This window comes from Plectropomus leopardus, chromosome 8 (assembly GCF_008729295.1).
Source record: "Plectropomus leopardus isolate mb chromosome 8, YSFRI_Pleo_2.0, whole genome shotgun sequence".
Lineage (NCBI taxonomy): Eukaryota > Metazoa > Chordata > Actinopteri > Perciformes > Serranidae > Plectropomus > Plectropomus leopardus.
The window spans coordinates 4,136,145-4,150,918 of NC_056470.1; the positions used below are offsets into that span (position 1 = coordinate 4,136,145).

The following is a 14,774-nucleotide window of genomic DNA, read 5'->3' on the forward strand; positions in this document are numbered from 1 at the left end:
CACACAGGTGTGTCTGGGGACGGTCACAATAAAACACTCTAAAATATGCAGTTTGATAACACCACGTGTCATACCTGTCAGGCGGATGGTTTATCTTGGAAAAGGAGAAGTGCTCACTAACATGAATTTTAACATATTTTTGGCTAAACTTGGAGAAACACATAGGCTATCTATTGAGTGCATGAAAAAGTTGAATATCCTGAACTTAAATCTCTGAAAAATGGGAACAAAAGTATTGCGTTTAAGTTTTTTGTTCAGTGTAGAATCAAAGTAAAGCATGTAGTGCTTTTGGCTCCGACTGGCCATAGTGAGGGCTGAGCATGTGATGAGGAGTGCGCTGCTAAATGCAGTGCATGGTTACAATTCAATTAACCCCTTGAAACCTGGATCAAAATCACTTTTCTTGTGCTACTTTCATATGCCTTTCTTTCTTTCTTTCTTTGCATGTTTTTGAAAGGTCTTAAAGGTTTATAGCAGCTTTCAGATGCCTTTCTTTCTTTCTTTTTCTTTCTTTCTTTCCATGTTTTTGAAAGGTCTCAAAGGTTTATAGCAACTGGCCTCTAACTGTGTGTGTGTGTGTGTGTGTGGTCTTTGCAGCCCAGCAGATAGTGTACAGATCAGAGCTTTTCTTGACAACAGCTGCAGTAATTGTGCTATAAATCTAAAACAATTAGCTCTATGCTCAATCAAACTAAAAAGCTTTTCTTATTTCTCTCTTTTAGTCATTTAACCCATTGTTTCTATTAAAATATGGATTATCTGAAGCTTTAACTGACCCATACAGGTTTTTAATGACTTGTTCTTCTTAGAAGAACTTCTAGTGTCCTACAGAATGGACTTGGATCCCACCCATCCACTTCCCTATCTAGTAAATCATTAATGTCTCCAGTCAGAAATCGTCAACACGGAAACAACGGGACAGACTGGCGTGGAAAGCGTCACAGACACCCAGGCCTCTCATCTGTGCAGTTACAAGGTTAGTCTGGTACCGTGTCGTTCAGTTGGTCATTGATCAACAGCAGGTTTATGACGCTGACTGTCAAACATAAGCTTGTCTGTGTTTGTTGTGTGACAGGTAGACAGAGTGGAGTGCATCGCAATCTAGAGGATGGGAAAAGGGGCCAACTGTAGCTGGATTGGGCCCGAGATCCCTCTGTCATCACAATTCTTCTCTGGTAAGTGAAGCGCTCTGCCTCTGCAGTAGCTGAATTATCAGTGGTGATGACATTCACCAGATTAATAAAAAATCTCAATTTCAGAAGGGTATTCCATCAAGGCAGATAAAGGAAAAGCCTGGCTTATTTTGATAAATGTCGCTAGTTTAAGTGGGAGATCTGTTACACATGCACACACATATGTTCTTTTTTAGTGTGATTTATCTTATTTATCAGTGCTCTTATTTATCAGCTTATTATTTTACAGTTTTTATTAGTTGACTTGCACTGAATTACTAAGTGGAAGTGTGAAACAGAATTTTGTTATGTGAAGCATAAATATTAGTGGCTTTTGGTTTTAGTGTTTTTGTTTTTAAAGTAAATGGTTGCTGATTTTTTTTAAAAAAAAATTTGTCAGAAGTTGAGGACCTTTAAAACTTATTTTGGTTGGTCGACGTCAGTTAAAAAAGCGAGCATTAATGACAAGCTGGCTCCAGAGAGGGAGACAGCAGGCAACAAAAACTGAAGGAACAGACTAAATATAATACACGTTCAAAAACTAGGAACAAACAAGATGACATGAGGGACACAGGGAAGATCAGCAACAAACGCGGACGATCTGACACTGAAACAGGGAGAACACAGATTATGTATAATACACAAGGAAGGGAGGGCGTCAGGGAGGCCAAAGCTCCTAAGGGACAGGTGAAAGTAATTAGGCTGAGGGAGACCATCACAAAGAGAGTAAAACAAGACATGACACATAAGGAATTACTTTTAAATTAAAACAGGAATAAAAATGAAAATTAAAAAAAAGATCATCATCACCATTTCACAGTGTTTCAAACATTTTGTGGGACTAGGGCTCAGTAATAATGGCAACATAATCTGAATATCTATGTTCCATAGATTGATATGTTTTCTTTTCTTCTGAAACAGCTGAACTGAAGAATTCAGAGTTTTTTTTCTGTAAACTTTTTCTGTACCATTATTCTAAAAAAAATAGCTATATGTTCAATCAGAGTAAAAACCTTCCATTCATTTCAAATTTAGTCATTTAACCCAATGCTGATGTAAAAATATTAGTCTCTTGGATCCCACCTGTCCACCTCTGTATTTCAGGAGAAAAGGACACATATCAAACTATATATTTTAAAAAATATGTCAGAGCATCATGTTGCCATTTTTCTTAGCCATACTTAGTATTGTATAAATGGGTCAGTAGCTATTGTGGAGGACAAATACCATAAAAATACAGGTGCAGCTTGTATTACCATCAGCATCATCTCAGTGTTGTGGGGAAAGTGGAGAAAAGTTCAGCCATATATTTTGGCCATGTTCAATGATATAATCATATTGTGTTTAAAGTGAACTAGAATGCCTAAGGGAAGTATACCACTGTAAACGAGCTTACACTACAAAACAGGAAGCCTACAGACACATGGGAAAAAACATAATTAATTAATAATAATTCCAACAATAAACTGTATTATATAGAACACTTTTCATAACAAAGCTACAAAGTGCTTTACAGAAACAAAAAAATGTTACAGAATGATAAAAAAAATAAAATATCAATAAAAGCAAATTAAAGTTATATAACATGGGACAAAGTGAGCCAGACATTAGAGGGAGTAGCAAAAGGTGAAATTAAGTGAAATAAATAAAACAATCACTAAAATAAAAGTTAAAAGAATGCCTTCATGGACATAACAACTCCAAGGAGGCTGTGACTCAGAGGTAGAGCAGGTCGTCCACTAATTGGGTGATCAGTAGTTCAATCCCTGGCTCCTCCAGTCAACATGTCAAAGTATCCTTGGGCAAGATACTGAACCCCATTGCTACTGATGATGATCGGCATGTGAGTGCATGCAATTTGTTACTGAGTAGCAGGTGGCACCTTCTACGGTAGCCTTGGTCACCAGTGAGTAAATGTGTGTATGAATTGGTGAATGTGACATGTAGTGCAAAAAAGCGCTTTACATGGTCGGAAGACTAGAAAAGCTCTATACAAGTGCAGTTAATTTACCATATCAACATATTGCTTCAAACAACATGGCAAAAAACTGCTACCACAGCTCCTATTTTGATATGTCACTTTTTAGGCTGAATGAAAGTGAAACAAAAGGTTCAGCGTGATTATCAGGCAGTAGGAAACGGTGAAAAGTATGTCTTAGATCAGCCTTTGACTTGTCTTTTCTCAGCCATTAAAGATGAGCTGTGGCTCTTCCTCATCCCGGCTGGCCTAGCCATCATTTTATTGGGAGTGTTTCTGGAGGAGGTGGGCTTCTTCGTGCGCAACATTCCCTCGTCCAGACGAAAACAGCTCTACCTATGGATATTAGGAATGTACCCGGTAACATCAACCTCCTTATTCTCACACATAACTCCTCCTCTGACAGCCGGACTTCTCTCAGTGCAACAAAAAACTGTAAATCTGAAGCACCTTGAATTTGTTTTGGTGCACTTGTGTCTGAATCTTTGAATGTTCTTTTTATCTCAGGTATTTGCCTTGACATCCCTCATAGCGCTGTATGTGCCACGCTCCTCCTCGCTGTGTAATTTCATTGCCTCACTGTGAGTTCACAGGTCTTGAGATTCAAAGATTTAAATTTTTATTTATAAGTTTTATTGTCATGGCAACATCGTTGATGGGAATTTTGTTTGGGGAGATTACACAAAATAAAAACAGTAAGAACCCAACTCACATATAGTGAGCACTTTAGGACAAAACATTTAATAAAAGGGGACTTATCAGGCAAATGAGTTAATTTTTTTTTTAATCGACTTTCTTTCATGAATGAATGTAATTTATGGTGCTGTTTCACTACAGGAGGGCCTTGCTTGGCCATCCCAGTCAGGACAGCCTGGATCTGCTGCATAACCTTGTTTGTTTTCAACAGTGAGGCACTGGGGAAACTCTGGAGAGGTATCAGGGAGATGTAATGCAAATACAAACTGTGCAGTGAAAAACAATTTGATGACAAAAAATCTCGTAGTTTGTGGAATGGCATCAAGGCACAGACGGACTTCAAAACTAATCGGCTGCCAAATGATGACGCCACACTGCAGGGAGTCCTTGACCGGTTCTTTGCCATCTTTCTAACCCAGTTGATGATGAATCCCTACTGGTTCCTTCAGCAACTTCAGGTGAGGACTGTATCCAAGAAAGTCAACGTGAGCACAGCAGCTGGCCCAGATGGAGCGCCTGGCTGGGTACTGAAAGCATGTGCTGATCGTGAGCTGGAGTGTTGACAGATATATTTAAAAAAGTATTTCAATGATGTAAAGACTCCTCACATAAAACCAGGCAGTCTAGTGACAGGAAGAGCGACTGAGGAAGGATCCCTCTTCAGGGGTAGACAGACGTGCAATAGATGTTAGGGGTTGTTTTCTGGCGAACCCAAAAACAGAAGTTAGTGGTGGAGTAAAGACAGGATTTATTGGAGTAAGGGATGAAGGTAGGTCGAGGGGGGAAGCAGTCAGGCGGTCTGGAGACGAGGACAGGCTGGGTGAGGTGGACCGGAAGTCTCCTGCAGCAGATGATTGGCATGGAGGTTTGTGGTAGCGGTGGCGTTGTCGGCAGGCAGTGAGACGCAGGAGAACTGAGCAAACAACAGAAGACAATGGTGAGCACAAGACGAGACAAAAACACAAGGTCAAAAAACACAGGCGATCAAAATGTCTAGGAGGCTTGAGAGTCACCGGTAGAGACGGAACTATCTGGCATCAAAGTGGTGGAGAGTCCAGGCTTAGATGCTGCCAATGATGAGATGATTTGGAGTAGGTGCGTCTCAACCACCAATCAGGGTAACGGCCACCAACTTACACACACAAACACAGGACACACAGGAGGATCAAGTGAGGGAAAAGGAAGGGGGAGAACATGAAGGGGAAAAACAGGGAAAAAGACACAACTAAATGCGGCTGAAACAGCAGCCACCGTATAGATGCAATAAAGAACAGTAAAATTACAGTAGACAAAAAATGATACATAGGATACATATAACAATTGTGTAAATGTAATTTATGATAGCATATAATATAACATGCAAACATCGTAGTTTATGTATGTGGCAATAACAGTAATGTGTGTATTTATAGTGGAGGCATATAATAATAACTAAAAATAATGGCAGTAGTAGTTGGCGTCGAGTAGGAACACAGCCTCCGTGCAACCAAGACCCACAATCCAGGTGCAGCTACAGGCAGGATCACAGCAACAGCACAACCATGATCCTAAACACTTCAAGAACAAAAGAGATGATAATAGACTTCAGAGGGCTAAAGGCTGTGACACACCAAACCCACATCAGTGAACTAGCATTGAAGGAACCTTGCTGTGTTTCAAAACAGGAAACCAGAGGAAAGTCATGACGCTACTTAGCCAGGTAGCACATGTACAACACAATCTAATGTTGAAAGAACAAACATATTTGCCAACAACACAAACCATCAGGACATGTTTCTGCTAAAGAACTCAATGGCTAAAGAAAAACTATATGATCTTATAGAACAAGTTTGTTTCCACCTCACTCCCTCTGGACTTTAGCTCTTTGTTGCATTTCTTACTTCCATTTCTCTTCTTGTGCACCGCGCTGAACCTGATGTGCTGATTTAATTCACTGATGGGCTTTTATGCCGATTTAACATGCTGAATCAGCAGAAAAAAAGATGACAAGTGTCAATGAGGGCCAACGGTGTGGGGGACATTTCAGCAAAGAGGGCCGCAGATGCTCGTCCCCTGCCACAACATAGGCGGACGGCTGACCATAGGCTTGGTGTGGCAAAATATACGTCCCCTCCACACACGGAGAGATATTAGAAACTGTGGAAAACCTGACGTTCCTTGGAGTCACCTTGTTAAAACAGCTGACGTGGACCATCAACACCTCACTGCTGTTTAAAAAGACTCCTCTTCCTCTGGGAGCTGAAACAGGCACAGGAGCTGCTGCTAAACTTCTACTGGAGCACAGATGAAATCATCCTGACAAACAGCGTCACATTGTGGTGCACCAGCTGCAGAGCTGCTGACAGAAAAGACCTGCACAGCTCGGGGAGGGCAGCGCAGCCTGTTGTTGCGATGAAGCTTCCACAACCGGCCACCCTCTATACCAAAAGCATACAGAAAGACAGACAGCATAACCAGAGATAACGAACACCGGCCACTTCCTGTTTGAACTGCTGCTGTCTGGCAAACTGCAGGACAAAAAAAAAAAAAACATAACAAACAGACTGAGAGACAACTTTTACTCCAGGGCTGCATATATATTCAGATCACCTCTGTAAACTTGTGCTCTGTGAGTTTTCGAAAGATTAAACCCAGTTTTAGACTCTTTTCAATATAGATGGTCAAGCATAGACAGCATGAGAAAAATAATGTGTTTATGGAACATTAAAGCATGTTCTGGCAGAAACCCAAAATACAAGTATGAACCTAAAAATGAGCATAATATGTCCCCGTAATAAATCATAATTATAAGTAATTAAAGCAAACATTCCCATAGGATGCTACCATAAATATAAAACTGTAATAAAAGACTGTAATCCCATCTGCTGTACTTTACTGTTCCTGCCTGATGGTGTATGTCTGTGCAGGTATCACTCCATCACCTTGCTAAAATTCATGGGACTGATCACAGACTTCTTTGGAGGGAAAGCTCGTATGCTGGCTGCCCTGTCTGGACAGCGGGTATCTCCAGATCCCTTTCCCTGTTGCTGCTGCTGCTGCCTGCCAATGGTGGCCATCAACAGGTACACACCAGGAGTGTGGAGCCAACATAAGAAAACTTTTACCCTGCTAACAATGTTTTTAAACAACAACATCAAAAACAGCACATATCCTGATGCTGTATGCCACATTAAACTCACAACAAAAGCACAACGGGCTGCGCAGCAGGTTAAATTAATGTGCAACAGAGCAGACGTTTTCAAAAGCAAACACTTTATCAAGTGCATGGTTTAATATTGGTGCTAATTCCTCTCTAGGTGCTAGTGTCCTATCTATATTGCTAATGCAATGTTTTGGATTTTAATTTACCTATTTATTTTATGGTTTTATGATTACTGATTACCAACAACACAGCACCCATCAGGCTTATTCAGGGTTCCAGTAAATCCTTAAAAAGTCTTAAAAAAGGTTTCAAATTAATTAATCTTAAAATAAGGACTTAACTGGTATAAGCTCAGTTATGGGAAATGGGACAGTTTTTTTTCCTGATGTTGCATTGTAAAATTTAAAAATAACTGGCAACATTTTTTTTAAATTTTATTTTAGTATTATAAATATTTAAAATCTGCCATTTTTTTCACATGAACATCACAAAAAACTCATGTTTATGTCACAATAAAAAAAACTGGGCTAATTGTCCTCAAACAATTCAATTCAATTTTGGTTGCTGTGAAAATGGTCCTAAATTTCCTTCCAAGTGGCATTACAAAAAGTCTCAAAAGATCTTAAATCTAACTGGCCTAAATCTGAAGGAACCCTGTTATTGTGTGGCTGAATATAGTTTGTAGCTTCTTAAAGTATGAATGAGGATAGGATAGTGGTAGTAAGATATTTCCTACGGTTGCATTTGTAGTAATGATGAAACCCTGTAAAACATAAAACAAGCATCAGAAAATGGATGGATTGAGTGCACGCATGGGCATACATGTATTTTTAACTGTTTATATTAGTATAAAATCCTGTTAGTTGCATGATTGTATGAGGGCCATGTGACCTGACATGCTGCTAACATATTAAAGCTTTGTCCCTTCTCTTGTGTGAACAGCAGCCGAGGCTGGATGATGGCTGCTGTGCTGCAGCTCTCTGTTGTCCGGAGTATCTTGTTCTTTGTCACTCTGGTCCTGTGGACAGATGAACAGTATGACTATGGTGATGTAAGTCATTTATTTAACCCTTGAAATGTGTTTAATCGAGCAGTAATTGGTCAAGCTGTAGTCTGTGGGGATGTAATGTGTTATATTTTGGAGGATCTGTAATTTTCCCCAGCCCCTTTTTTCTACCCATTCTGCTTAAAGAAAGCTGTTGTGTGAAGCATTTGCTAATTTCTTGTATTCCTATTTCTTTTTTTTTTCCCCCAGTAGACTGCTAGTTGACAGTGGATTGATTTTTCAGTGCTTTATTATTTTATTAAAACGTTGTCAAAATATTAGGTTAGCAAATAACTTATAACTTGTTTAAAGTTATGTGTAGATGGTGTACCTTTGTAAAAACAATCATCTTGTCATTAGTGATGATGTTCAGTCTTTAATAGCTAGCCTGATCAGGTGAAAACTGGTAAAACATAAACAAGACTTGACTGAATGACTGAAGTCCTGCTTACAGCATGCTGAAGCTATAATGCTGATTCCATTTAAACGGGCAAGAATTGAAATTGTCTGCTATGATTGTCTGACTGTGTACTTTTGAGCAGATCCTGCTCCAAACAGCTCCTTCTTGTTCTCCAGGTGGACTCAGTCAACCCCAACCTGTATGTGAATGGGATCATATGTGTGTCAACCTTTGTGTCCTTCTACGGCCACCTTCTCTTTTACAAAGCCACTAAGAGTGCTCTACACGGATATGGACTGAGAGCCAAGTTCATCTGCATCATTGTGGTGTTGGTGCTGTGTGGCCTGCAGAGTGGCATCTTGGAGACCATGGGTGCTCTGGATGTTATCCCCTGCACACCTCCTTTCTCTGTCCTGACCAGGTCCCAGTGTAAGTCACAGCACATCTGGCGTCCTTCAACCTCAGTCTCAAATCCTGTTATCACTCCATCTGAAGTTTAGGAGAAAAACTAGCAGATCATGTGTAACTGGGTTTTCCAAACCAGCTTATTATTTTCCGAGATGCTCAATTAGCCTAACATTCCAATTTGCATACAATAGAGGACTTTACATGCATTGTCCTATCACAGCCAAGCACTTCACATCAGCACGAGCAGAGAGGTTCATTCTTACTCTTGTGATCAGTATGTGTGACAATCTCACCTCAAGGTCCACAATCTAGCTTTCAACTGACTCAACAACCAGGAGTCAGTGGACAGCCGGAGAATGATCATGGAGGCTGCTTACATCTGACGCCAGAGACAGAGGTTACATCTGCCCACCTATACAACTATCTGTTATCATTCTAGGTGCTATATTGCAGGCAACAGGACTTGCTTGAGGCTGTCTTAAAGACAGGAATGTCAGCCATGATTGCCCGATTTAAAAAAAATAAAAAGCATTATGTATGACCTTTAATCACATCATGATTAGCGTGTTAACTCAAATTTAAATATTACTGTATTTCTGTCTTTTGTTGCCATTAATTGCATGTTTGCTGAAACATGATGTAACATTATTGAGGCAGCAATCCCTTCCAGTGGAACAATCATGGGATACTTCCTGTTTCTCATCATCACACACACAGATCGAGAGACAAGGAACATGTAATTAACTTGTGTCCAACCTGATATTTTATTGTCAATGGCTCAAGGAGGACGGCAGCCTGTGTGACACACAGTCTTCTCGACTATTCCAAGGCACATAGCACACATTCACATTCTATTCTCATATGGTCTTGTCTATTCTCATACATTCTAGTTAAACCAAGGCGTGCTTATATACACTACACTAAGTGTCTGCAGACATTAGCGTGTTCACACCTTTTGTGGACATATGCAGTCGCTGCATCTGCAGTTATACATTTTGTGCTGCACACAACAGTCCATGTAAACCATAACAGAAATGTTCAGATGATGAAACTGATAAAACAATCACATGAAAATTCATGATTATGCAGACACTGGAAATGTGATTGAGAAGGCACTCTTTAAATTGTAGAAAATCACTGACTGAAGTATATGTTGCACCTTTAAGGACAGTGCACTCATTTTCATACTTAAAAACTAAAATTTCAATTTAATTTAATTTAGTTAAATTTCTTTAACCTTTGACACTTAAGCAAAAAGGTTGAATTCTCTCCAAAAACATGGGAAAAGGCAATGAGCAAATTGCAAGAAATTGGTAGAGGTTGACTAGGAAATAACATAACATATTTGAATCCTTTAAGTTAAAGTACAAACACCACACTGTAAATATACTCTGTTACCAGTAAAAGCTCGGCATTAAAAATGTTACTGCATGTACAACCAGGGACATGTTTTTGAGTATTAAAAGTAAAATAATAAAAGGAAAAGCAGCAAATTCTAACACATGCATAACTTTGCATGAAAAATGAATTACTCGATTATAAAAAAAACATAGTTCCCAATTCATTTCTAAATTAATCAACTAATTGTTTCAGCTGCACTACACTTTTTGCACAAAAATGTTAATTTGTAAATTAGTAATCTAATGATAGTTATGGAGTAAAAGTACAATGTTTCCCTTTGAAGTATAGTGGAGCAGAAGTGGGAAGTCGCATGAGATTAAAATACTCAAGTAAAGTAAAAGTTTCTCAGAATTGTACTTTAGTACAGTACTTGACTAAATATACTCACTTACACTCCATCTCTGGTCAGAGGCATGCACAGTAACTGAAATCACAGTAACTGGGATCAGTGGACCAAGAATAGTAATATTTTTTTAGCCTGCAAATTTAATAATGCAGTCATTCTAATTACTCTGAAATATAATCTAAATGTGATTAAATAATATTCATGCATTTTTTCACGTATTTTGCCTTGTGCTGGCCAAAATTTTGTGGCCTTTGAAAATGAGATGTTTTTTCTCTTACCTGGTCAGAGTGCTCAGTCTCGACCACTCATAAAATGTTTTAGGAGAAAAGGGAAAAGTAAGAAAACATGCTATATGCTATATTTTATTTACTTCTTGTTAAGTTGCTCATTGCCTTCCTTACATGTTTTTGAAAGACATCATGCCAAGTTGCTCAGATTTCAAAAGGTTAATTCAGTTAACAAATTAAAAGAATTTTATGAAGTTCCTTTTACCAGAGAAGCTGAGACTGAGACGATACATGCGGCAGTTTCCTCTATAAAAACTGTTTGTAATCATTGGCTGTTGATGCCTTTCAAACCTGCGTCTTGTGTTCTCTGTCTGACTGCAGTGATCTACCACTACTGTGTGATTGTGGAGATGTTCTGCATCGGTCTGTACGCCCGCCACACTTTCCGTAAGGTGGAGCCCAGTGTGTTGGAGGATGTGGAGGGGCCCATCACTGTCTTGCAGATAGAAAAGGCCGTTCAAACAGATGATGTTCAGGTGACACATCACAAGTCTGGCCCGCTCGGCCACCGCCTCATCAGCGCCTCCAATCCCAGCTACAGCAGTGACAGCGAGGACAGCCTGTGCAGGATAGAGCATGCTCCTCTGGATGGATTCCCCTTCCCTCAGCCTCAGGCCAGAGCCCAGCAGCTGGGCAGGCCAGGATCAGTGGAGCCCAGGTCTGCCCAGGAACATGCTGTACATCTGACCCACATTTCTGTCAGGGCTGATATTAACTATGAGGACTTTAAGGATGCCACTTTGGTTTGACCAACTATTGAAGCCGTTTAATAAAGCACTAAAAGAGTCTCATCTCAACCACTGCAGGTCTATATTGACTTGAGTGTTTGAGGGAGCCTAAGGACTTAAATGGAGCAAAGAGTGACACACATACTTCTGTAACATGCAGGAAACTGTGTGAACTGTACACTGCTGCCAAAAGCTGCAACAGAAAAAGGAAATATTCACCACTTGGTCTCATCAGTGTAAAAGTCATGAGAAAAGGTTGCTGCTTCTAGCTCTTTTTAATCACAATGTGAGTGTTTTCTTATGTCACACACTAACTGACATAATTTGTGTAAAATAAAAGGCACAGTGAATACATAAAAACATAACCTAGGATTGCAAACAACTTGAAACTGTCGTCCTTTGGAAACCCTTTACAACGACGGACAGATTTACTGTATTGCTGCATTGCCTCTTACTGATGTGTGGCTTGGAGAGCACTTCATAACTTTTCAATGAATGCATCTACCACATTTTGATTTATATATAGAATAGCCTTTACTGTCTCCCTCAGGAGAAATTCATTTTGGACATTCAAGTGAATGTGTGCGAAAAGGCCACACATCTGTGCAGTGACACGACAATGATGGTTCTCTCTCCCTAAGCATAGACAGTTTGTACGCTCACTCAACATTTCAAATACAACTGAAATTTTATCTTTCATCAGCATGTGCTGGATGGAGAGAGGGAGGAGAGCTGACATCAGGGCGAGGCTGAACCGACTTGGAGCGAGAGCCATTCCATTACCAAACCTTCTTCTGGCTAATGTCCGGTCGCAGGAGAATAGAGTGGATGAGATGTGATTGAGGCTCATTCATGGGTGGACCTTGGTGGGATCTATAAGGACACAAGACTGATGCAAATTCAAAAAATGCACTGCAGCATCATGCCTGAGCAACTGGATGGAATTTTCATAGTAGCTGCTGGTTTTAATCAAGTCATCCTTCAACTCCAAAGATGTAGCAGGATCAAGGACAAATGCAATTTCATTTTTAATATATCTACCTTCTACTTTCCTTCTTCTACCTTTATCTTTGTTTTGTGTGCTACAGCATACATATCAGTTGTGCAAATCACATTTTCTGTACTCTCCTGTGAGAAAAAAACACTAAAGAGAGAAACTGACATTTTGTATTTTTTAGTTCAGTGAAGCCCTGTGTCTGCACTCACCAGAATACAGGTTTCTACTCATACTATGGACACATGGAATGCATTTAGAGGAAATTATTAGTTGAATGATTTTGAGCTAGTTTGCCAAAGACAGCGGAACAGCAAACACTTCCTTTTTTTCAGCCATGGCTATGTAAGAAAGTCATCAGGTCTTTGCCATAGTAAGAAAGCAATACTGCATCTCATGCATAAAGAAGTTGCAGCTCAAAAAGAGGCCCCACTCTTTGGTCAGTTGGATGGACAGCCTCTTTTAGCCCTGATGTACACCAGTGTTTTTTTTGGTTGCTGCTGTGGCATGCACAGACAACCTTTTCACCACAACTCCCAGCAGCCACTCCCACAATGGAGGCTTTGAACATGGCCCACTCTGATTCCATGCCTCCAACTTCCCCTGCGATGTATTCCTCCTGCAGTCCTCTGAAAAACCTTTTCTTAATGATATGAGACATATTTACAGTAATGAAAAGCTTTTGCAAATGTCTACAATGAACATTTCCCCCAGTTAGAACTGCATTATAGATCAATAATCAATAACTAACTTTTCCACTAGTGGGAACTGAGCTGTAGATATCAGTTCCATCTTTTCACAGCTGTTCTCCAGCTGTGCTTCACTGTGTAACATTACCGACCAGGATCAGATAGCATGGTCTTTGGCATTGCCTATGTTTTGCCTAAGTAACTATATGTGTGGTTTCCTCAGAGTGTGGGTCGATAACCCTTTTTCTGATTGTTGATCAGTTTATTTTTATCAATATGTGCAGCCTGACAGCTCACCATGACCACAGCTAGCATTGCTAGCGCTATATTTTGTGTGATGAGAATGATGCTTTTGCTTACCAGTGTTATGAGCCTGAACATTTGTATACAAACATTGTTTACTCCCATTGGTGAAATAAGTAACTTAGTAAGACATCAAAAGAGGATGTGGGGTTGAGGTCACGCTGTGTGAAATAATTTTTGGACTGGGCTAATATGTTCCAAGGACCATGCTGTGTTAATGTCTTCCACAGTGGTAAAGCATAAAAAAACCTAAACCATATCGGGACAACCTTCCAGTGTTGGGGAGTAAAGTTACATGTACTTTAATTACAAAATAAATGTAATTGTAATCGTAGCAGTTACTGAGAAAACATATGTAATTAACTTATCAACAAACGTGTTGGTGATTAAAAAGGGGTTGCATTCAGATGTATTCTTTTAGGTAAGAAAAAGCTCATGGAAAATACTTTCTGTAGCTTTCCATCTTTTTGCAGTGTTGGAGTAGCCTATTTATATTTTTCAGCTTTATTGTCAAATTTAAAACATACGTTAGAAAAGTCATATACATAATTATTTATTTTACAACAGCACATTCCTGTTAAATTTTGTGTAATCATGCTACAACTGATTTATATTTTATTATATTTTTTCCTTTATTATAAGTTGCACTACTATATATCCTTATATTTAGTTTCACTTTTGGTTTCCACTTGTGTGGTGTTAATATTATTATTATTATTATTATTATTATTATTATTATTATTAGCCTATTATTATTACTACTTAAATTGCATTCTTGGAGGGAGCCTGCTACCTCGTTTTTTCAGTGCCACCTGTGTGGGCTGATTGCTGTTCATAAAGAAGTTTGAACTGATCAAAAATAGATCAAACTTAATAAATTATGTTAGTTTGATGAAGTAATTTAAATTGTTAGGCTACATTATTTACCCTATAACATTTTGTACTAGGGTAACTTGTGGGCTACTTTGTAACCTTTTACACTTAAACGGTAACGTTCCTAGCCCGGCAGCCCGGGGCTTTGGACAGACCCGGTGCGGTCTCACTCACAAGCCTGCACACTGGAAACTGTCCCATTTTTGGACTGAAGGGCTGCCGGCGGCAGCGCGCGGCACTCGGAACATGGTAGACCCGACCTACATGGCGTGACGTAACTTTTACGTCTTCTGGCAGACCCCTCCTGACTAC

General features: G+C 39.6%; 1 protein-coding gene across 1 annotated transcript; it reads left to right on the forward strand.

Moving 5' to 3' along the window:
• Window positions 1–1,108: 1,108 nt before the first annotated feature.
• On the forward strand, window positions 1,109–11,624 carry si:dkey-16n15.6 (organic solute transporter subunit alpha). Its single transcript, XM_042491220.1, has 8 exons — window positions 1,109–1,175; window positions 3,359–3,510; window positions 3,658–3,731; window positions 6,753–6,908; window positions 7,051–7,053; window positions 7,931–8,039; window positions 8,610–8,862; window positions 11,197–11,624. The coding sequence occupies exons 1-8, from the start codon at window positions 1,109–1,111 to the stop codon at window positions 11,622–11,624; spliced, it is 1,242 nt and encodes a 413-aa protein (XP_042347154.1).
• The last annotated feature ends 3,150 nt before the right edge of the window (window positions 11,625–14,774 follow it).